Consider the following 24378-nt stretch of genomic DNA (forward strand, 5'->3'; position numbering starts at 1 on the left):
TGACCATGGCCTATTGAGACCCCTCCACAGCCACAGTCATGGCGTACCCGTGAGCTCTGTAACTCACTTTTTAGTGTGGTCATGACAACAATACATCCCAAACTGTCACATTCTCTCTGGGTATGGAACAGAAATATGCAGCTTTGACACTTGACACACATTCTGAAATGATGAAAATAACTAATGGTGATGGTGTTGGCCATTGTCTTGACCTGACCTGAAGCCTCACAATTAATCTCAGTGCGTTTTGAGGTTTTGGCGTCTGCCAAATACCAAACAGGGGCCTCAAATTGTGCGGCCATCCCAGAATGCACTTTCTATTTTTGCTCCCCAACCTTTATTCTGCCTCAGAGGAAAGAGATGAGCCCTGCCCCTCTAATTAAGTGGTCGTAAAAATGCTGCAGAGCTGGGGTGCTGGAGGAATGAGAATGGGCTCTGTCAGCCTGAAAAACAGGGCCTTTCACTTCCACATTATCTGCAAAGTGAAACTTGATTGGCTTCAGGCCGCTAGGAGAGACTTGTGGAAATCTGTGAAGTTTATTGGAAAGCTGGTATTTGTTGAGGCAGGTATACTGTATGTGACAACCTCAATCAGTGTCTGTTACGGGTCCTTGCTCAGATCAGGAATGTCAACACAATAGCAGTGATTATATTACAGCACCTCATCAGCTGTCGCCATGTAAATGTTAATGGTAGGAAAACAAGCCTAACTCTGGGGCAATTTCTGTTTTGTTTTTTTAAAGTAGATTCTCCTATCGCATTAATCAGCTTGGTAATAGTAAATAATAAGACATATAAATCAAGTTTGATGGGGAATCATTGCAGTTTCGAGTTCGGCCTACATCTCATGCTCACACACTGTTATTACCGGAGTGAAATATTGTCTACCCTGACAGATTCCTCTGTAGTCTAATAATGTTGCTTGGTTTTCTGGACTTTCCCCAGCTTCTTTTATTTCGAGGCCACTCCGCACTAAATAACAGAGGAAGATGGGCTCTGGGCTCTCTGCAGTCGCCACACCTGGGTCTTCGCTTCCTTCCTGCCCTCCCCAGGAATTCTTCACTTTCACAGAGGGACAGTAGTAAGTGGGTAGGAGGGACGGTCCACCCCATTACACCTTCCTCCCTCTTTGGTTAAGCTCTGCAATTTTATTCCGTCTCAGCACCATTAGGGTAACCAGTCCAGGCTTGTGTGGAGGTAAAACCCTCTTTTACTGCACTTCATAAATGTGAGAGTGGACATGGTGTTGGATCTGTGCACATGTACTGAGAAAGAAAGGCACAGATGCACGATACTTGTATGTAGGCCTCCTTAAAAGATGTGGTAGGCTAGTGGTGGTTGCCATTACTATTTCACCTTTGGGCTACAGCTAAGAATGTTAATTTTGACTGGATAAATAAGCCACGTCACAAAACTACTCCACTTGTGCAGGTTCAAAAGTGTTGTGTTGCTGGTGTCCTCTGCTGGCAGCAAATTGAACTGTATTATTTTCTCTACAGATAGTTTATTTTACCAGCAGATTTTCCTCATTCCTGACCCCTGGGCTATAGAGTCATGATCTGCTTACTTTTCAAATCCTCCTTTGTATTGTGAGATTAGCTACTATTGGAAGATAAGATCAGCCAAGACCTGTGCATGGTGTCTTTGGTTCAGCAGTGTGCCTTACCCCTTACATAGCAGCCAGCCTGTCAGTGGGTCAGTCATTACAAACGCATGTTGTTCAGCCAAGCATTATCCAAATCCACAGAAAATTCTAGTGGAGACCCAAAGTCTATGACGTTACCAAATAAGATTCTGAATTTTAAGAAAATGTAAGCTATAAAATGATTCACAAGACATGTAGACTATGTCTGTAAGACGGAAAGGTGCAGTCATGCAAAACATGCAGTCTTGGCTTTGAATATTTCACTCAGTGTAAATATCAGAGTGCTTCAATACAAAGCTAGAACAAACAGATACAGAATATAGACATACCGTTATGTGACGCTGTCACAAAAATAGAAAACTGTATGTTAATGGAAAAGTTCAACATTTTTGGAAATGTGCTTAGTTGCTTTCTAGCCGTGAGTAACGTTAGATAATGTTGACACCACCCTCGCGTCTATTTGCTAACTATGAGGCTTCTACTGCCACAAGTTGGCTAAGATAGCTTAGCACAAAGCCTGGATATGGGGACACAGGGGATAACAACATCCAGTTACCAATGTTAATATAACACGTTTTACCTTGTTTGTTTAAGTCATACAAAAACCGAAATGTAAATCACTGAGAAATCGCCTTTGCCGGGAACTGACATTGTTTGGCAACTGTTCCTGTCCATGTCAGGGGTTAACAGGTCACCATGATTAAACAAATGTTTCATTTTGTTTATTTACAGAACGCATCAAACAATGCAATATCAATATACAAATTAACTGTTCACATGTAACATGTTATACACAGAAGCACATATTGTATGAGATAAGTATGAGGTACAGATTAGGTCATTAAAATGATGACAACAGGTAATACATAATAAAAACACAGCTGCATTGTGGTGGTAGGTCCCTCTCTGGATTAAATGGCCACAGCAAGTTTAGTGAACATGTCACTGACAACTAAAGGAGTATATCAAATCCTAAATTTATTTTTGCAATTCCAACACTGAGCGTTTTCTTTCTTTGAAGAACTTGTACAAGACTAAAACATAATACAATATTTGTTCTCTCTATATAGCAGCCTATGTCTTTTTTTTTTTTAATTCAAATTAAATGTACAAAATGGAGGACAGTGATGCATTTTTGATACTGAAACACTGCAGTGCTGTTATTTAGCTCCCCAAGAGTTCAAAATAAAGTACAATTTTGGCAGCTGAGTGGTGTGCCACTACGCAAAGTACTGATGTGTTTTTAACCAACTCGAGTCAAGTCAATATATTAGGGTTTAATTAAAATATTTTCTATGGGTTCTCTCTTTTCAACACACACGCACAATCATATATCTTAAGAAGAAAATTATTTAACAAGTTCAAAGAAGCCACATACATGCTGCACATGTACAGAAGGTCATGGTTTAAAAAAATAAAATTTGACATTGCATAGATAAAATAAGATCATCCTGTATGCGACAGCCTATTCCCAAAGTTCAAATTATACATATTTGCTCACTGCTTCACCACATTTTAAATGCCACTTGAAAATACTGCACGCTGGACAGATGGAGATCAGAGGTGCTTCTACATCGGCTACAACTTTAGAATGTTAATATCTTGAATTATGTTTGTTGTGGTTAAATATTAGAGACAAAAACATGACATGCAACAACACAAGTTTTTCTTGATTTTTCCATATTACTGCTATGCACGAATAAGAAAAGCAGCCTTTATGTTATGTGTGTTATGTACTAAAAATATGTTGAGCATGAATATATCTAACTGTATAAGACATTATAACTGTAAACCAGTAAATAATTATTACACATTTCTTATGATTTAGTTGTTTTCTTTCTTGGCTACTTTATAGTTAATTTTTACAGGAAAGAAGAACAACAGAAGGGGGGTTATATTTTTCTATTAAAATATGTCATTAAATGTCCTGGTGCTGGTTAGTGATCATTACGTATTGAACATCCAGTTAATATCCACGGTTAATGTCACTGCCGTCTTCAGTCCTGACATTTTGTCCTTTCTTCAGCCTTTCAGTTTTTATCCCATGTTTCTACTCTGAGTAAAAGTCTGTCCAGGAGATCAGCTCAGTCCGTTGCAGGCCTACTTACTCTTCTGCGAGCCAATCATCACCTTGGAAACAAAGTTCACAATGGCGCTTGCTGGTTGCTCGGGGTCATGCTCTGCAAACAGGTGGCAGACATTGTCCATAGAAGTGCCAGTTTTCCTCGCCACAAAGCCAAAGATCCTGGAGAGGTGGAGCAAAGTACTTAATAGCAGCGCTGTCATCTGCCTCAAACTGACCATGTCACTTTACAAATAACTGCTTTAATGCTGCTCTGGTTGTAGCAATTTGAAAATAATAATAATTTACTTACTTTGCTGAAGAGCAGCCATCATTATTCCACCTGTGAGAGGTGAAAAGAGGACAATAGTGTCATTGGCTTAGTAGAGCTTGTTAAATACACTGAACCTTACTTTCCACTGGCACATTTAAAATTACCAGTGACAATGTAAAGTTTTTGGGGTTTTCTGTCATTTGCCATTGGCCATGAGATTTTCCAGGATACATTTTGACACACCATACCTGTTTGGAAAAATAACAGGTTTGCCTAACATGACAAGCACTTACATTATATGTTCAAACTATAAATCAGTAATACTCACTTTCTATCTTGAGGGTCCAATGCACAAAATATGACCGTATTGACATTGTAATGCCTCCTGAAGAAGAGCCTAAAAGGAGACAGGGGGTGGTTATTGTGAGAAATAAGTCTGTGCATGTATGCGTGGTGTAAATATGCCTGTGTGGTACTCACTTCCTCTGGTTGTCTGTGAGGGTGATTCCCTGGGAGGACACCTTGAAGTGGACTACAGTGGAGGTTGGTGGAGGGTCGGCACTCAGAGTCATACTGGTGGCTTTCTGCACCGCCTGGACGCCCGTTAGTGACTCCATCTCCACAGAGCATAGGTACCACACATTGCAGGCTGCAGGAACACAACGATTCAAATTAAACTCACATCACAACTGCTAAGTGCAAGTAAGTGTAGAGCAAGTGTATTCAGTGACTCAGCCCCACCATCCATAATAACAGGACAAGGAATAATGTGTGGGTAAGTGTGGATGCGCTCATTTCCAAAAGTATCACAGAATTGCACACAAGTATTGTTTGTGTACCATGCCGTCATTGCTTTGTCACAATGGCTATTCAAAGCATCTTAGACGCCTGATTACCTGCGCCCTGTTTTAGCAGCTCAGCGGCAGAGTTGGTGACTGAATGTGATGTAGTCTCCACAACATCTTCAAGAGGATCTATGAACAAGAAAAGCAATAACGTCAGTGAGATTATTTAGTAAAAACCTAAAATGGCCAGACAGCTAAACAGACAGACTGGCAGATATGGGTAGCCACAAAACCTAAATAATAGTTTATTATTCTATCTGACCATCATCTTCCTCTATAAAAGTAGGTCTGTGAATGTGTGTTGAACGTTTACCGCTGTCTGGTATGATGAGTTTGCAGGGCAGGGCCAAAGGAGTGATAGAATGTTGGCAGACCAGTGCAGTTAAGCTTCCTACAAAAAAATAAGATGTCAAATCCATACCACAGTGAGATTTTACGTTGCAAAAAAACTGCCACACAATTAATAATTTAGTGTATATCTAAGAAAAAAAAAAGGAACATACAATGCAAAGATATTACTAAAAAGAAGACAAAAATAAAACGTTCAATGGAATGACCGCCTAGTTGATTTGATTGATTGTCCATGTAGTAGCCAAAACAACAACAACAACAACAACAGATAGCTGCTGATAGCTACTCAGGGGCCAGGAAAAAAAACACAATTCCAGTCAAAAAAGGACTGATAAAAGCATTGGACATGAAATTAAAGGTTTTGGATAAAGGGCATCACAAGTCAGTGGTACAATGCTCCGTACACCAATAGAGGGCAGTATGGTGCTTGGAGTCTTGCACTTTGTGCAGTGTAGCTAAACAGCCAGGAGATGTCACTGTTGCAAACCAGCTGTGAAGGGACAGGTTTTAACAGAGTTAGGTACTCACCAAAATAGGGCTCATTGGGGCAACCCTTCAATCGCACTCCTTTCTGTGTACACTCAATCAGGAAATGGCGTACTAATTCATTGGCTAGATCGCCTCCTGTTAGAAAAAATTACGAATGAAGAAATGAGAGAGATAATTAATACCGCACCACATGTCTGTTTTAGCAAAACTGTCCTCTGTTTTACTCTGACCCACATAATAGCTCCAAGCATGTATCTCAGTACAACACGTAATTTCCCAGCCTTGAAGAGTTACATAAAAACATTAAATCGCTACATTCAAGCTCTCCAGAGATTAATGGGATTATGATTCAACAGAAGCGCCACTGAGGGGGCAGGAGGGGTCTATGTGAGGAATGTCTTGACACAAAGGCTTGGAGAAAGGCCCGCTCCTTAAGGTGGGTTGGGTTTCACACTTATAAGGAGGCTCAATGCCCTAAGCTGAAAGTGTGGAGAAGGACCGTGTCATGATGTCACCACAGGTGCCGTTGGATTGCGAAGGGGTGAGGGCAAACAAAAGGACAGGTGTGAGTGGGGGATAAAATGAAAGGGTTGAACGCTGTGGTGGGCTGGTGCAAGAAGGACATAAGGGCATTCTTTGAGTCCTCATGTTGGTTTTGACAAAAAACATATACCTTATAAATAGTCCAACTTGTTTTAATACACATTGCGTGGGAATTAATATCCTCTGGCCCTTTTTTGAATAAGAAAAAGTGATGCGTAATTCACTATCATCACTCAATCAGCCTTTGTTTTCATGTTGAAACATGGCCAGAGAATGTTTGGCCAGATTCTTCCAGAGACTTTGTTTTCTTTCCCAAAAATCCCTCCCTCTGTATTTCCTGGACATGCAAAACAAACACACTAGGAAGTAAATAACCCAGCAGCCTTTTTTGACCCCTGTCACTGGATATTACATCCATATCAGACAGAGTTATGTGGGGCAGAAAGATTCCCAGGAGAAGGCTCTGGGATCAGAGTAGGCTTATGGACCCGGCACACCCTCTGTTAAGAGGTGAAACATTAGCCGTACATCTAAGGCTATCAGGCAAAAGGGGTCTGTTTGGCTTCCTCATGATGATGCCCAGGAGAGAAACATAGAGTGAGTAGCTCTCACACACAAACAGAGGGAGGGACTCTCATGTTCCAGCATGAGAAGATGAGTACAGTGGGCTGTAACTGTAGATAGCTTTTTGTGTGATTGTGTGACATATGATTCCCAGGATCTCTGTACAACTAGAATAATCGCTGTTATCCTCACTATAATAACTGAAAGAATAATTTACCTTTTGGGGAAAATACTCTTATTTGCTTTCTTTCCCGTACTAAAATGAGCAGGCTGAAACCAATCTCATTTCTGGAGATGCAGTCGGGAGGATTTTCGCCTAGCTTAGGATGAAGTCTAGAAGGAGGGGGAAGCTAACTTTGCTGTGTCCAAAATTGATTGAAAAAACTACCAACACTTATAAAGCTTACTAATTAACATGTTGTAATTTGTTTGTTTAAACCATACAAAAAACCTGTTGTTACCGTTTCCCCCAGCTTCCAGTCTTTCTGCTAAGCTAGACTAATCATGCTGACTGACTACAGTTCAATATACCCTACCACAGACATTTTTGTCCCCATCTACCGTACCTTTCTTGGACTGCTGGAGAACTGAGGGTGGGGGAGTAGCCACCTTCATTGCCAGTCCATAGGCCCCTCTAAAGGAATGGCTGTCCCGCACGATGAAGCAGCCAGGCTCCTTGTCCTTCAAGACTGAAATGGCTGCATGAACAGAAATGTATGTTATTGTGAGGCAGCTCTATAGTTCTGCAAAAAAGTTGATTTTCTCTGATTACCCTGGAACAAAAGTGGACACTGGAAGCCTACCGTGATCCCTTGAGATATCTGGTTTGTACCAGAATTTTGATGTGTCCTGCACAAATTTTACTGTATCCTGCTTACTGGTCAGTACATCTGGAAAAAAACACATAAATATGAGTCAAATAATCAGTACAATATTGATTATGAGAAATAACCTTCAGGGGACTGCAGCTTACCTGGCAGAGGTGAGGCTGTGCCCGGCATCTGAGCTGAGAGGTCAGGCAAAACATTAGGGAAGGGAATACTCAGGGTGCTCCCACTGTGGGGACTCGAGAACCCACTGTGAGCTGGAGACGCTGTTCCCAGAGAATGCTCCCCATCTGATGCCCTCTTCTTCTCAGGCAGAAGTGGGGGGTGCATCTGAGACAGCTGTGACTGATTCTGCCCATCCATGGAGGTCAAATGTTCCCTGTCCATGCCTCCATTTCTCAGCAGAGAAGAGGGGGAGTTTGGACAGTCTGTGCCATAGCTGAGGCCAGAGTCATCCTGCTCATCAAAGCATTGAGCGGGACTGCGGCTGAGGGCATAGCGAGCCAAACAGCTTCGCTGGCTGCTTCGAGGAGAGCTATGTGCATTGGGGGCAGGGTGGATGTGGGGGTGGTGCAGGGGAGGAGAGTGGTGGCTGTAGTCCAGTGACATGGCGTGCTGCAGTGGGTGTCTGGGAGAGGGGTAGGTGCTCAGAGAGGAGTGGCGGCTCAGGACGGGATGCTCTGGCCAGGACTGGTTCATGGTTGAACTTAAGTTCAGAGAAAAAGGTCATAAACGTACATTAAATAAACGTTAAGTCAAGTTTCCAATCAAATGTAGAACAAATTTCCAGATAATCAGCAAAAGAAAATGCAAATCTGGTGAAAATATTGCATTTATGATTATTTCTTGTAATAATTTGACGATGGTTACAGTCTCCTCTTTGCTCAACTCAGAAGTGTCTTCATCTGCTGTCATTTCTAGTCAGTGACGAGTGACCTTTAAATCACATGCTTCGTGTACGTCATTATTTATTTGCTAGATAAATAGTTTTACTTAGTTGCATTTGTTTTTTTATCAATACACAAGCTTTTTCACCTTAGCCAAGTGTAATAACTGTCTACTTTTATTTGGAATTTCTTTTCAATCTGGTTTTTAAACACAAATTGAAAACGTACATAAAAACAGGTTGATGGAATTTGACTTACTGTTTATATCACTGGTGTTAGCATTAAAGGAGAAGACACATTGTAATTGATATAGAAATGTGCTGTTAATCCCACCTCACTGGAAATCAAAACCTTAGTCGTAAGTTTGTTTTAGGAATTCTGCCTTCTAGCATTAAAAAATTGCTGCTTTAAGTTTCTGGATAGCACAGATCTGTACCTGTCTGTCCGCTGAAGGGTCCCAACAATAGAAGACGTGTGTGTAGCACTTAGCGTCCTGTGGCAGTTGATGGAGGAGTCTGGTAAACCGTCAACTCCAACATGACTGATCATCTCTGAATATCCCCGGGGTTCTGTGCGAGACCAAGAAAACACATCAGAAACCGAAAATCACACGCATTTATTGCGGTCAGGTGCTGTTTTTTTAAATGCTGAATTAAATGAAAACAAATGACACTGAATCTAAAACACATTTTTACAACAATCACTGAGAGAAAATCTGCACAAAACCAAAAAGTTAAAATAACTTGCTGTAACACATGGTACTGTACCATACGAGAAAAAACAGCCATGGATTATGGAAGAAAATCCCTTGGGAAGGAGCTCTGGATTCTTTCATGTAACAAACAATCAATATTGGAATTTAAATTAAATGAAAACTGTCCATGTGGCCTTGAACCGGCCATCAATCTATATAAAACCAATCACCAATTACCCCTGCCACAACCCACAGAGTCAACAAATCAGACTTCATTGCAGCTAGAAATTAAAAGCCCTCTAACATTAGGCTTTTAGATAATCATGTCAATCAATCATAGCCACTGACAGCCCCGAATCTAAAACCTCATGTTTCTACTCAGGCTTTACAGCCAGGTTTTCTCTGGGTAACTTTTATAGAAGCAAAAGGTGCAAAGCTGAAAGAGTTGCTGGTTTCTTCTTGTCCCTACAACCCCTCTGTGTACCCAGAGACACTTTCACTGGGGAAGAAAAGTTTTTTTGTGCCGTACTTCCTGACCCACAGTTACCATGGAAATGTGGCAGGACTGAATGTGGTGATTCTTGCCTGAGCGTCTGAGGTAGTTAGAGGCTCAGCAGCGGCACAGATCTGCCCTACAACCTTTTGATATACTGTAGATGGAAATAAGTCCATATGAGGTCAAAGCAGAATGAAAGTACACGTTAGGAGTAGAGATGGTCCATCTGTATGTGGGCAGCTCCCAACATGTACAATATTGTGCTTCTGTGACCACACTGATCAAAAAACAACAACATTGAGTAGACAATAAAATGACTTTGGAATTTACAATGAAGTCCAGAGATGCTGATGCTACAAAGCACTATAAATGCTCAACTCTTTCCATCTCTGAGAATCTTACAGCCAGGGTGAATTCCACCTCAGATAAACACCACAGGAAAAACAACATCAATACAAAAAAAGACACAAAAACAGCTCAGTTCTAATCTAAAGAACAACAATGTAAGATCTAAAAAAGTTTTCTCTTCAGACCGCAGCCACGCAGACATTCTCCAAAAACTAAACATGAAGGGCAGAGACTGGTTAGGAATCTCCCTGCTTTTGTATTTATGAGACCTCTTTGTTTTCAGGCTCTGTCTCAAGACTGCAAAAATTCCAACCAACAATGTCACCATTATTAGGTAAAGCAAGGGGGACCTGAAACAGCTCTGTTCTAATGAGGTAGTGGATCCAAACAGGCAGTCACAGGGCAGACGTGAAACAAGATTCTTACAATTACCTCTCACTCATCATATGTCTTTCAGTCACTCACTATCTTTATGTGGTTAATGTATTTAAAAGAGGTATAGTGGAAAACAAAGAAGACTGTCTAAATGTTTTGGGGGCTTTCTGTTGTGAAACATGGTCAACTTTCTATAATAAAGGTGCCTCAAATCCATAACCTTAGAAAAAAGTCAACTGATCCATGTGTTTATAACCTTTCTGCATTTTAAATATTTACCATAAATCATATGGAGAACTGTTTTTTCTGTACCATTGTTCTGTTTTCCAGGGTCTATTCTTAAACGCTAAAAGTTCACAAAGGAAGACCACTTTCTTCTCTCAAACTGAAGAATTTTCATAACAGCTTCACGTGAGTTTGCCTTTTGAAGAGACTTGAACCTACCATGGTCTGTTCTGTAGACTCCAAAAGACTGCATGCTAGGAGATGGTGTTTGCCTGAGGAGATTGAATTCCGATATGTTTTTCACTGAAAATACAGAAGGAAACAGGAGAGGGGGCATTTAATTAAACCAAATTAAACAAACAAAGCTGGTCACAAATGCTCAACAAAAGTAAACCTACCGGTATTTACAATGACACCGGAACCATATAGTACTTACCATAAGGTGTCGGCGGAGAGATAGGGAAGGCAGGAGTGGGTGGAGTCATGTCACTCCCAGCCTCGACCCCACTGTCCATGTCTGGGCCCTGGCCCCTGTAGTCAGCACTGTCACTCCTGTACAACATGTGATGCTGTAACAACAACACACACGAGTAAATGAAACCAACCAGACAGAATCGAATGATAAATGAAGTGGGGAAAAAGCCACTTACAATACAAGCACTATACACACACGCTGTATTTACCTGGGACTGTGTCACACAGGGGGAGTACGTCCGCTGGCCCCTGTACTCCTCTGTCCCACCCCACCCCGAGTTACAGAAGCCTGGATGATCCGTGATGTCATTTCCTTGGCGACTCAGACTCCGCATGACACCCACCCGCCCCTCACTGGACTGGACAGCTGGATACACACAGGTAGACAGCAAGCAGATCATTAAACAGATTTACAGGGATGACCAATTTCAAGGAAGTAAAGCGCATTAAGGAGAACAAATAACAGTGCTTTGACCTTTGGTACCATTAAAAGAAAACACTTTTTTCCACATCCAACACTATCGTTCTCTAGTCAAGGTACTATGGAAAGTCGGTCTACTCTGAAATTAAGACATAATAGCCTAGGGTTGGGCAATATGATTAAAGAAATATTTTTATTATTTCAATGCATCATAATAACATGTATTCAAACACATGTATTCACGTGTGAAGACATCAAACTGATGTAGGAATTATGTATTAAACTGCACTCTTAATGTGTGCATGTGTTGGTTTTCAATTACAGCTTGCTCAGATCATGTCATCATAATATGATTCAGCTTATTCAGTCTTCTAATTCAGATTTATTGCACTATTCTAAATTGAACTGTGTACTCTGACAGTGACACTGATTTCAATTCACATGTTGATGCAGACAACCGTAAACTGGCTTGGCGTCTTTCTGGCTATTTTCAGGAAGACTATCTGTAAGAAGGTCGGTCCATAAAGGTGAAAGCACCACACTGCTAATGCCGGGGCACTGCCTACAGTCATATTTTGAGAGGACAGCTGTGGAATGCCAGGGGTCTGGCTGGTGGGCTAAAGAGTGTAGAGTGTGTGTTTGTGTGTTTGTGTTTGTGTGTGTGTTTGTGTGTGTGTATGGAGGGGGGGGGGGGGGGTCAATGTTGTGACTACTCTGAAGAGTGCTACCACTCAGCACTAGGTTGTTAATTTGAGCCCTCCCATTGAGCTCTGACCTCTCAGGCCTGAAGAATGCTAATAGTGCAGAAGCGCTAATGCCAGGGATCATTACTCACGTTGTATGGGGTGAGTATGGATGACACAGACAGTGTTATGCATACTCTTTCTCCCTAATGACTCACTTTCAGTGCCATCATTTCTGTAACCCAATATACCCTCTAGAGTAGGGTTGGGGATGAGGATAGATACAGTACTGTGAGGCAAGAAAGATTTGGCTATACCATTTCCACTGAGGTGGCTCTCCTTTAAGGTCTTTAGTTGCATCAGGCTGTTGCAAATCAATGAACAACAGCTCAAGGCTACTTTACTTCTATTGGCCTTACAGGACTTTCGCATCATTGTGATTACTTTCCTTGATGTGTCAGACATTTAATTTATTGGATTCGCCCAAAGCATTCCCATTAGGTTATGTTAGCTTTACATGATTTCTGAAAATGTACTCTATGATGCACCAAGTTTCTCCTGCAAGCTTTACTTTACTTTAGCCTCAGGTGGAGATCACCCCTGCCTTCCTGAGTTATCATCAGTTGCTGTACATCTGTCGCAGTTCCCTTGACACAACATAAATACTGTAACCTCCCTCCTCCATCTCCCTTCTTTTCTTCACCTCCTTGATAAAGCTATGAGTGTTGAAGTAAATTCAATAGAAATGGTGTAAAGTTAACAGAATGGGGGCTTGGTGCAATGGCGTGATGAACACAAGCAGGAAGAGAATGACTGGTCTGGTTACATGGATACTGGATGCAAACCTAAAGCAAAAAGCAACATTAGAACTCTAATTGCTTTAAATGTGATGAATTAATCATGAAACGGATATAATTTAATAAGCCTTCCTTTATGATAAATAACCTTTGCTCCAATTTTATAACACGCTTGTGTAAAATGACTCCGCTACCTTTGCAAACTGATAAAAGCCCACATTAAAAACACACAATCCATTACTTCCTACAGGTTATTTGCAAATTAGCAAAGTTATAGCCTTCAGCATTTGTTTCTTGGAATGACGCTTCTGTTGATATGCACAGACAGGTATGCTTTTGGAATCAAATGGGATAAAAAAAAAAACGTTGCCTCAGGGCTTACTTGTTCCTACCTTGGAAATTCCTCAGGCCTCCCCATCTTGTGCCTCACACCCCCCTCGACCACATGTACATGCTGGAGTGTGATTCACGCACTGTTAACACCCAGACAACTTTCTGCCTTTTCTCTGCCTCACTGACTTTCAGCTGAAGAAATCCATGCAGTGCCATTGCTCCTAGTAAGACTATTACTGAGTCAATAGTACCAAACTTGATTACGTGTAAGGTGAGCCAAATCTGATTAAAAAAAATTCTGATATTTGTAGCATGGGATAGTCCTAAGAGATAGCCAATTCTGTTTATCGTCACTGTACGGCTGCAGGGAAAACAAACTTGAGCTATCTTTGGAATCACAGTGACTGAAACCCATTCTGAATTTGTTTGCAGTGTTTATAGAGAGATTATAGACGGCATCCTAGAATATGGCCCTGGGTGGAATCGGTTTCAACATGAACAAAGGGGAAATAACTTTGGTGGATATCTACTGCAGTCATTGCATAACTTCTGTCTGCACAACAAAAACCTAACAACAACAACAATCAAAGGAGACATTTTAAGATCAAACTGACATATCACTGATATGGATGAGAGTGCGGACAGATGGGAGTGTGATGAGCATGAGACTAAGGGGAGAAGGAGAGAGGAGAAGGAGAGTATGCATTAAAGATGACTACGTGTGTTTTAAGTAATGCTTAAAACTTTGTCAACACACAACACTAGGCATACAGTCTGTGGGAAGCACAATTTTAAGGATTCTGATTTTGTAAATATCTGTATACCTCAGCGTGCAATGTCTACAGTCAAACACTGATAGATGCAATGTTCAGAAAGGTTGATGGCAGCTGCTCTCCCTCTCTCTGTACCATACTGATCCTCTAGTCAGATAGCTCCACAGACAAGTCTGGACGCCGCTCTTTCCTTAGAAACACACTGAAAACATCTGAAAACCTGGCAAGAACTCTGCTATTTCTGCTGCTAAAACACGCCAGGTGGGAGAGGGAAAGAAGGTGCGCTTTGTTAAGTTAACTTAACAGTGGTGAAGGAGGAGAAAGGCTGATGCTGCTGGACAGAAAAGACGTTTTAAAATGTTCCTATCATATTCATTAAAGTTGTTTTATTACTTCGATATTTGCCGTGTTTATTACACATTTTTAGCTAAATTTCACTGGCTTCATAATGACTGTCACACATTTCTTTTCACGACCACACGCCCAGACCACACCACACCATCACCACCACACCCATACTGTCTGACTATCTTACCTGTCTGCTGTGTGTTTTTCAGGGTTGCTGTGTTATTATCGTTGAATCTGAGATTGATGTCGTTTGAGCATTTGGAGACTGAGCCGTTCACGTGCGCCCCTCCGTTCCTCTTGATGGAGCTGCAATGGCTTGGTACCGGCACAAATGTGGGATCCAGGTCCATGATCAGCTGGTTGAGCTGGTCAATGGAGTTGTCAATGTCCAACGTTAGAGATTTGAACTCCTCATCGCGTTTGTTGTTGTTGTTATTGTTTATAGTTGCCTGCTCCGTGTGTGGCGCCGCGCTTCTCAGAGCATCTGTCGTCACATCCCTAGTAAGGCCCTGTGGTTCTGTGGAAAGGCCTGCTTTAGGTGAACTGCTCCCTTGCTTGTTCACAGGGTATCTTTCTGTATCGTTTCCGTCCTCTGGCATGTAGAGAAACTGTTGTGCGGCAACCATCTGCTGCTGGCGAACCCAGGACTGTGTGGAGTAGCTTCCCTGTCTGTAGACATGCTGCTTGGGCATGGTAGCACTGCTTGGATTAGAGGTGGCCACAGAGTTGCTCCTGGAGCTCAGACAGCCTCTCCTAGTCTCAGCATAGGCCCTCTCATACTCCTCCATGGGAGGGGGTGCAGGGTGGTGGAGGTGGTGCTGGCTTTGGTTTTGCTGCTCCTCTCCTCCTGGACTCCCAAAACCATCTGACAGGAGGGAGTTCTGGCTGCTCTTGTGACAGGAGGACGATAAGGTCCCTAAGCTGTCCACACTGTGCAGATCATGACCTGTGATCACCTCATCATCCAGGATGTCCGTTTCTCTCTCTCGGGGTCTGGGGTCTCCGTTGATGTGCACTTGCGCTGGGACTATCTGCTGGAAGCTCACTCTAGGGCCTTGATCATCCATCTCCTCCAGTGAGGGGTCCTCAACACCAAAGCCACTTAAAAGGCGCTTCAGCTGGACCTTTTCCTGCTGGCTGGGGCCCTGGTTAGGTTTGATGGTGGAGGTGATGGCATTGGCGGTAGCGGTGGCGGTGACAGGTGTGGGTCGGTCTGCCCACAGAGAAGTGCTAGACAGGCCAGAATCACTGCTGACAGAGAGGGCGTGGTCGCTGTGGTCAGGGCTGGAGGTGGCGGAGGTTGTACGGGCCCCTCTGCCCAGTGTGGCCTCTCCTCCGTTGGGGCTCCTCTTGTTAGCCGCTTTGTCCTGGGTTAGGCCTTGAGAGCGTGGCGCTGCAAAATAGAAGAAATGCAGCGCTTCATACAGTCAGCTGGTTTGGGCATACGTACACACACAGAGACACACAGACAGCAGAGACTCACGCAGACGAACACAAATGGCACAAAGCCACAGACAAAACAAGTCTCTGTCAGCATGCACATGTCACGTCATCCCATAAACTCCATCACTCAGAATCAGTTGTTGACTAAGCTCAACACTTGCAACCACCCCTCACCTGACAAAGACAATATTCTAGACAATACAGATGAAACATCACGCTGCACATAACTAGCAAATTAACACAATGACAGGGAAAAGCATGCGAATAATGTTACTGAAGTGGGATAAATCACCCAATTAGATGTGTCGGAAAATAAACCCATAGAAGATACTTAGCAGAATCCCCCAAATGATTCAAATCCCTCTTGATGATTTTTCAAGCAAAGATATTCCTCTAATCTTGCCATGAAAAGAAACAATTATTAAACTCCCACCAGGCCACCAAGTGAACTGCCATGGTGCTAGTGTATGCAGCGTGTGCAGCAGACAAAGGTGTTCCCTCGTGCTAAGGTTATATAAGAGATGTAAAGTCTTCTGGATCTTCAGCGTCTGACCCCTGCATTCCTCACCCTGCTGTGATTAAGCCACCCTGCTCCCTCTTGCCTGCCCCGTGACCCCCAGCATATGTCCAAACAACCCCCTTAATCCTCAGAAGTAAAAGAAATCACAGAAGTCAGTCACTTTGCACGGCAGGGTCAAATCCATCGTAGGAGTGAAACACCACAATTCAAGTTAAGCCTTTCTAGACTTACACAAAATGAGTTAAGGAAAAGAAGTGAGCTGCGTTGCCAAGTAAGTAAAACTTGCCGTTTCTGTCACTCTCCCTCTCCCTCGACAAAACAGAGTGGCAACATGACTCCTATGCTTTTCCCTCAGTCTGCCGCCTTAAGTACTTGCCTTTCAGTCAAACTATGAGTGGAGGTTCTGAATGCCAGACACGCAAGATAAAAGCTCCCCCTCCTCCTCTTCAAAAGCTCCTATACGTATGGCTTGCATACCCCAACACCACTTGAACCTGCATAAGGCCTTGAGCAGCCTCAGCTCAGGCCTCCGTGCAGGTCAGTTCCACCGGGAGTTTTCAACAAATCCCTCTCGTAACATTCCTTCGGGCGAGGTGCAAGCAGGTTTTGAGACTGACACTTCCCCTTTCCCTCAACATTGGCCATCTTTCCCTATCACCCCTGTCATCGCCCTGCATCTCTTTTCTTTTCCCTCCCCCTCATGGCCACTCATCTGTCTCCACAGAAAGAAAAAATCCCTTACCTTCACTGCTACTGCCAGGTAAGCACACAAGACAATCATAGTCTCCGGTAAAACCAAACTTGTGGAGGAGAGGAGGCAATGCAGACACACGAGAGCGGACATGGCTTTCAACCAGTAGATAATGGTCAGGGTCAAATCAAGAGACTTAAAATAAGTTGGCCCTGCTTCCTTTCTCTGCTGAGAAGGTTAGAGTGTTTGCACTCCACACAAGGGGGTGGGGGGGGGGACCTTGAGATCTCCAAATAAGGGCAGAGGAATGTAAACAAGTGGGGCGGGGCCTAGGGGTGGAGGCGGGATGGAGGAACACAGTAACCCGAACTCTTGCCCTGCATTAGGGGACTACCCCACTGGGGAGAGAAGGGAGGAAAAAGAGGGAAAGAAAAAGAAAGGGCGGCCCAGAGAGGATCAGAGAATGAAAACAACATTCCTGCAGCTCCGGACTTTTTCACTCTGTAAAAAGACACTTTTAATTAAAGCAATCCTTGCCTTCTACTTGGAGCTCTGGGCAATTTTATGAAAAGCAGCAGCAGAGTTGTTGTTTTTTTTCACACTTTTGTGTGTCATGAAATTGCATGCCTGCCGTCCTCATGTACAAGATCGGCAAGAAACAGATGTGCCCTAAACTCAATTATGGGGTTCAACAATTGTTTTAAAAACTGTTTTACCTATTGGGATAACACTGACATCAACAAACCCATGAATGGTTAACCAAGTGTGTTCTTAGCTTAAGAAAATCAGTCAAACTTTTTATATCTAGCATTCATCATGTTGGTTGTTGTGGTATGGTCAGTCCCTGAATAATCCACCAATTACAGTGCAGAGAGCGGCAAAAACCAGAGCTATTCCTCAAGCTGCTCTCATAGCGCGGAAGGAGGTCTGGTTGTGTATGGCTATGCAATTACCCAACCTTCCCATTCCATCTCAGTTACTACCATCCCGCACCTCCTGAATGCGAAAAGCATAATGATGATCATCGTCACCCTCATTTTCTTCCGCCCAAGCATCTACATGTGCCTCAGATGCATAGACAACAACCCTTTGGGAAATGTATCTTTTAGAACAGACTTAGAACACTATGTATATCTATTTTATGAGACAGGTGTGTAGGAGGGGGGCGAGTGGAATAGTGTCTCTTAAAATACTGTGAACAGTTTGTACAGGACAGTGTATATAAAGGAAAAAAAAGGGAAAAAACTATTGAAGGAAACTCCTTTATGAAAGAGAGTTAAATTGGTGGTATATTGCCATGCAGACAAGTTTTATTTGTGTATAAGTTCAGGAAATCACAGAGAATTATGCCTTTACCTCAGTATCATGAGGGTGAATACAATTTTAGTGCTGCTAAAAACATTGAAAAACTGAACTGTGAACAGTTATCTCTCTTTTTGCAACTTTGATACTTCTTTGCAATGTTTTTTTATAGCTATTTTCAGTGTGTGGTTTGCCATTGGTGACACAATACTTGTCCTGGAACAGGGTTACAGCGCTCGCACACACAATCATATTATAGTCTAAAGGTTACAGTTGTTCAATACAGTTTATTTTTTGACAACTGCTGTCCAGTGATCCTTCATTAGAGGTTTTGCATACAGCCATGTCCATGTAATGTCTTTCTTGCTATAAGTCTTAAGTATTTTACAGATATATCCATCTGAGCCATTTTTTTGACCACACTGTGCCCTTCATTGTTTTTGTCCCTGAGAGACCCTTTTTAGAGATTTCAGCTTTAGCGTCCCAAAACATCAACTTATGTTCTTCCAGTAGAATTCTCACTAGGACGATGAATTGGTGGTCTTTGTCTGGTCTTCCTATATGTTACACCAGCCAGTTGGAATATGGTCTTTTTTGGAGTTTTGTATTGTATAATTCCAATTTTTGATGTTGCAGTTAACAGTTTTTATTGGAACTACATTCTGCCATAGAAATAGACGCTATGAAAACTGTTGATAGCATGGTCTGAGGATTATTCAGAGTATTAAGAACACCTTTTCTAGAAAGAGATGTAGCTGTTGAATTTTTCAGTGCTGTGAGCCCCACAAACCAAATTCCATTCACCTACACTGTATTGGGGTGGCAGAGGAAATCTGAGAAACAGATATCACAGAACTATTTGCATGGCTATATACCGCTCAAGGTAAGCAGAAAATATATATATTTTTTGTAATTTGGGTGAAATGACTCTTATTATTGTATTATATATAATTATATATAGAGAGATATATAATTTGGCTACAAAGTGATATCTGAGACATAACCTTGTTACAACCGCATTTTATATTTTACATCAGTAATAACCATTAATAGTAATAGTAACCATTAATAGTAATAGTAACCTCACATTAATATTTACTATCAACTATTCATTTCTACAATCAACTGTTATGTTCTACATAAAGACAATAGCCTACTTTGACAGGAAACTTAAGTAACCTTTCTGGAAAAACAATCTTTTAAAATTCAACTCTTAATTCACAAGGTGGGGATAAACACACAGTCTCAGCGTAGATTGAAGAAAAACCATTGAAGTAAATGAGATTTTCTTTTCACAGCATTGGCACTACAGTGCCAAACGTTTTTAGACTTCCTCCTCCTGACCAACCTCTGAGTGACAGCCTCTCAGATGCAAACTTGGCCTCCCAGAGGACTGGTGGTGAGTAGATGTAGAATTCCAACAAAGCTCCCAGTCTTCCCTCTCAGATGTAGTGTTTACATGAGAAAGCAAAGCTGTAAATATCCCACATGAATGCTTTGGAATCAAGGCAAGAGAAAAAATTGCTCCTTTGTTGATGTCTTTGCTTTGCTTTGATGAATTCTTAAATTTGAGTGTTTCGCTCTTTCATTGCATTTTCAGAGGTGTGCAAAACACTTTATGTGGACATGTTGGGGTATTTTAAATGAAAATAAAAAAGGCAGCTCATTTTCATCAAGCTGAACTTAGCTTATAAAAACACTCTATGAATACTGGGAAAGGGTGGATCTGTGTTTTAATGCTACCACCACGTCGCTCTATTCTGGGAGGTTGTTGTGAATTCTGCGGTTGAGTGGAGAGCAACAACCGCAGCTAGGACGGGACGCCCCGCCAGGGTGGCTCTGAGTGTGTCTATGTGTGTATGATTATGTGTGTGTGTGTGTGTGTGTGAGTCTGCATGTGTGGGATGGTTAAAGCTATTCATTTGATGAAACAACAAAATAGAAATCTCTTGAGAACTAACTGCTCTTCCTCTGAACCCAGCATTCCCTACATACAACAACTATCCTCCCTCTCCTTCACACCAAAACAACACTGTTTGTCGAGCCCAACATACTGCAACAGTTACAATTTAGCTTTTGCAATAACAGAAGTCTTGTTTCCACAGAGCCTGTCCACCTCATGAGTAATAACTCCCCTTGGCAACGACTGAAACATAAACCAAGCTAGTGGTGACTGTGTGCGCATGTTAATGCAATCACACTGCAGTCCCTCAGTAACGTGGAGCACAAGATCTGTCAGGCTGTGTTCATTCCCTGAGAGCAAAAGAGAGTTTGTGTCTGTGTGTAAGTGAGAAACAGAGAGCACCCACTTAATACCTGAAAAGTAATACCAAAAAAAAAAACAAAAAAAAAAAACAGGGAGGTAAAACTTCATTGAATGCCCAAATAACACCCTATGCATACTTCTCCCATTCATAAATGAACCACTGATATTTCCTGGCACTATTACAACAAAGTCTTCTTGCGAGTCATGTAATGACTAATGCAGCATAGTAACAGTACCTTCACCATCACAGATGTTCTGGTAGGAGTCCCAGCGGATTAGAGGATCTGCTGTGTTGTAGTCCACAATAACATCCGCCCCATTTTGCCACCTGTCTGCACCTGGGCCCAAGAATAACATTATTGTAGTTACTGTATCCAGGTGTTTTTCAGGGAGTAGCACAAAAATACTAAATTATGTTATTGTAATGTCTATCATGGCTTGAGGCAGGAGATAGGAGGATCTGGTTTAGCAGGACATTTTTGTGTAGCTATTTAGGGTTTGATATTATCAGCTTTCAGTGAAATTGTATCACTATGATATGATCGTGTTCGTGTTCACCCAGAATAGTTTTATTTTTGACAAATGTTACTACTCAGACAAAAAACAATAAAAAATGTAACGTTTCAGTGTTTCCCTCATATTTTTACTCTGATGTTAAAGCCTTAGTGATTACAGCCAGCTGACAGTTAGCTTAGCTTAAAACAAAGACTTAAAACAGTTAGTCTGGCTCTGTCCAAAAAAAATGAGTTGTTTATACATTTGTGTTATGTGTTAATTAGTGAGCTTTAGTGGTTGTGGTAGACAGTTACAGTGTTTTTACCTTTGAACAGAGCCAGGCTAGCTCTTGTGTAGCCAATCTTTATGCTAAATTAAGCTAACTTTCTCTAACACATTTCCTGGCTGCAGCTTCATATTTACCGTACAGTCTTAAGAAAGTGCATATTTCCCAAGTATTCCTTTAAAATAGCCTAAGCCTATCATGTCATACAAAGCATATCGAGTCCAAAAAAGTTTTATTCAAGGTTTTACTTTCATCTCTGATGCTGTAGATTGAAATAATATCTACATCATATTGTTGCAAGACAGCAATCACATTTTTGATCAAAAGACCAAAAAACTGCCAAAGAATTGCTTCTCATCTTAGCCAAAACATTTAAACTATGCTATAGGAATTGTGCTTCACAAACACTCGTGCAAATATGCACAATACACGGACACACATACACACAACATAGTTTCACTCCTGCTGTGCTTCTTTCCCCCTCTGTCAGCACACACTTCACACTACATTTCCCCTCTGCAGCATTCCACATCCCTTCTGACCAGGCGGCAGAGGGGGAGGAACACAGCACAGGACGGCACGAAGGGAGAAACAGAGAAAGCACTTCTTAACTCTTCCTGTCGCAACTTCTGAAAAAAAACAAAAAGTTAGGAATCTACCTGGGATCTTCTCTGGTCCCTCGGAGAACACCAGCTCCACTTTACCATAATCTGGAAATCTGGGATCTGGAATGTAAACACACAGGGATGTCATTAGCGAGGCCATTCAGAAATGGAAAGATGAATGGTGTTGTCTGCGAGTAGGATTCTCTCTGTACACGTAACATGTTTGGGAAAACAAGATTATGGGTCTCAAAGTGCCAAGTCTCCATTAAATCCAGACTGAGCCCCGCAGATGCTGCGTGGAGCAGAGGAGCTGCCGTAAACTCGTGTTGGCACGTTGAGACCTGTTTTTTTACCTTTGTTGGCAGTCTCCATGTCTTCTTTTTCAAACATCAGGTTGTAGCCCTGCACTGCTCCCGTGTGGAACTGCAGCCGAAAAATAACTTCACGTTCGGAAGTTATGTCACTCTTGTTATAGCATTTAATCTACAAAAGAAAAATAATATTGTTTACTAAACATTAAGTTTACTAAAACTATTGCTTATTATAATCAGTACTGTTGTCAGAAACAGTATCTTGAATTTTTTCCCCTACCATGATATCTCCTTTCAGAAGCTGGGCAGGCTCCAGGACAATGCATACACGGTCTCTGTGGCCTGGACCAATGTGACTGAAACAAAAACAACGGAGAAGTTAGTCAAAGTGAGCCAGACTTCAGAAGCAACCACATATATTTACATCCGTAAATACAGAATTAAAATCAGCATTAGACTAAGTAAAACAGAACATTGCTTTTAAAGTGTTCCAACATTCTTTGAAGTAAACAATAATGTTAAAATTACTCTACCACATGTGTAAGCTACTTACTAGATTCCAGAGGAGTACACTGCTTGCATTCCCTGGTAAACCTTGATGTATGGACGACATACTGAGAAGAAAAGAAAAGATTCCCTCTCAAATACATAATAGTGCACTGATAACTTGACCTTAAGTAGCCTGTTAGGTAAGATATTCATGAGTAGCTTCTCAGACTGTTTTGCTCAAAGCTGTGATAAGCTGTTGTTGTGAGAAAGGGATTTCGGCTCCACGATGTGACGAAGACCTCTGTTGTTTCAGTGAAATTAGAGAAAACAGCAATTTACATGCAAAATATGGGTGTGAATTCCCACTGGGAAGCCATAAGGAAGTTTGTCTTGTCTGTGCCTCAATCTGTCTGAGCATGCGTGTGTTTTAGAAAAAGATATAAAGTACAGATAAGTCCCCATCTTGTTTACTGCTCCACCTCTGATGTGGCTGTGTCTGGATTCCTTTATACTTTCATGGGGGCAGCAACTGCATTTTCACTGGGAGTTGCAGCTGTGTATAGTGATAAACAATATGAGTTTAACCTCCATTGACGTCGAAGTTTGGTATCCCGTGAAGGATGATGCAGTGCAGGAATAAGGGTGAGGCATTGATCTTCATGGATCCACTTAGAAGACTGTTGAGGATCCAAACATACCTGACATGAAAGCACAGAGGTGGTTGTAAATAATATGCTGGACTATTGTAAGTATCCCCCACAACCCAAAACATGCTGAACATCCAAGATATCAAAACGTCAGGTTATTTTCAGGACAGACAGAAATGTGTCTGTAGCATTTTAGATTGTATTTTACTGTAATGCAAAGTTCTTAGACAACTGCTTACATTAAAGGGGTTTTCGAAAGATTTAGTCCCATAATGCAACTTTTTTCATTAGACCCTCCCTGCCTGGTTAATGCCCAAGTCTTTCAAACTGAAGCTCCTAGTTTTTAATGCAAACATTTTCATAAAAATAATGTTTTATCTGTTTAATCTGTAAAAGAAAAAAGTGTAAAAATGACAATTTCTTGGCTGCTACTTCCTGGAGTCTCCACAGGTTGCCTGGCAAACTTGCACATTTGACAAGACTCCAGGACACGACATATAACATGTTTTTTAGTGAGTTTTTGAGGTGCTGGTTGAGAGCTACCTTTGGACAGAGGCAAGCTAGCTGTTTCCCTTCTTTTCCAGTCTTAAGGCTTTGCTATGCTAAGCTAAGCGGCTGCAGGCTGTAGCTTCATAATAATGTAGACAGGAGAGTGGTACTGATCTTCTCATCTAACTCTCCGCAAGTCCCAAAATGTCAAAATATTCCTTTAAGACAAAATTGAAACATTTGAGAAGTTTTCTTTCTTTTGCTGAACAAAGCGTTTTCACAGAAAAACGTGTTTATACTCGTCATATTAAAGCATCGCAAAATGTGTCAATTTGGTTTTGGTCCTGACATTCACGTATCAAATGCTTACTAGTATAGAA

At 41.8% G+C, this 24378-nt stretch overlaps 1 protein-coding gene across 2 annotated transcripts in view; it reads right to left on the reverse strand.

Annotated features, from left to right (window-relative positions):
- Positions 1–2352: 2352 nt before the first annotated feature.
- Positions 2353–24378, reverse strand: part of LOC123971914 (tensin-3-like) — a 32870-nt gene continuing 10844 nt past the window's right edge. Inside the window, exons 7-27 of one of the 2 annotated variants that reach the window (XM_046050981.1) lie at positions 23448–23560; positions 22927–22987; positions 22654–22729; positions 22416–22545; positions 22117–22182; positions 20913–21014; positions 14642–15847; positions 11309–11466; positions 11062–11194; positions 10845–10928; positions 8924–9056; positions 7747–8306; positions 7577–7663; positions 7340–7471; positions 5706–5801; positions 5140–5217; positions 4878–4955; positions 4462–4630; positions 4310–4378; positions 4021–4050; positions 2353–3890 (exon numbers count right to left, since the gene is read on the reverse strand). In XM_046050981.1, coding sequence (XP_045906937.1) covers positions 3746–3890; positions 4021–4050; positions 4310–4378; positions 4462–4630; positions 4878–4955; positions 5140–5217; positions 5706–5801; positions 7340–7471; positions 7577–7663; positions 7747–8306; positions 8924–9056; positions 10845–10928; positions 11062–11194; positions 11309–11466; positions 14642–15847; positions 20913–21014; positions 22117–22182; positions 22416–22545; positions 22654–22729; positions 22927–22987; positions 23448–23560 — 3706 coding nt within the window. In that variant the 3' untranslated portion in view covers positions 2353–3745. The remainder of the gene's footprint in view (positions 3891–4020; positions 4051–4309; positions 4379–4461; positions 4631–4877; positions 4956–5139; positions 5218–5705; positions 5802–7339; positions 7472–7576; positions 7664–7746; positions 8307–8923; positions 9057–10844; positions 10929–11061; positions 11195–11308; positions 11467–14641; positions 15848–20912; positions 21015–22116; positions 22183–22415; positions 22546–22653; positions 22730–22926; positions 22988–23447; positions 23561–24378) is intronic. The other variant, XM_046050982.1, reaches the window with a different exon arrangement.

This window comes from Micropterus dolomieu, linkage group LG06 (assembly GCF_021292245.1).
Source record: "Micropterus dolomieu isolate WLL.071019.BEF.003 ecotype Adirondacks linkage group LG06, ASM2129224v1, whole genome shotgun sequence".
Lineage (NCBI taxonomy): Eukaryota > Metazoa > Chordata > Actinopteri > Centrarchiformes > Centrarchidae > Micropterus > Micropterus dolomieu.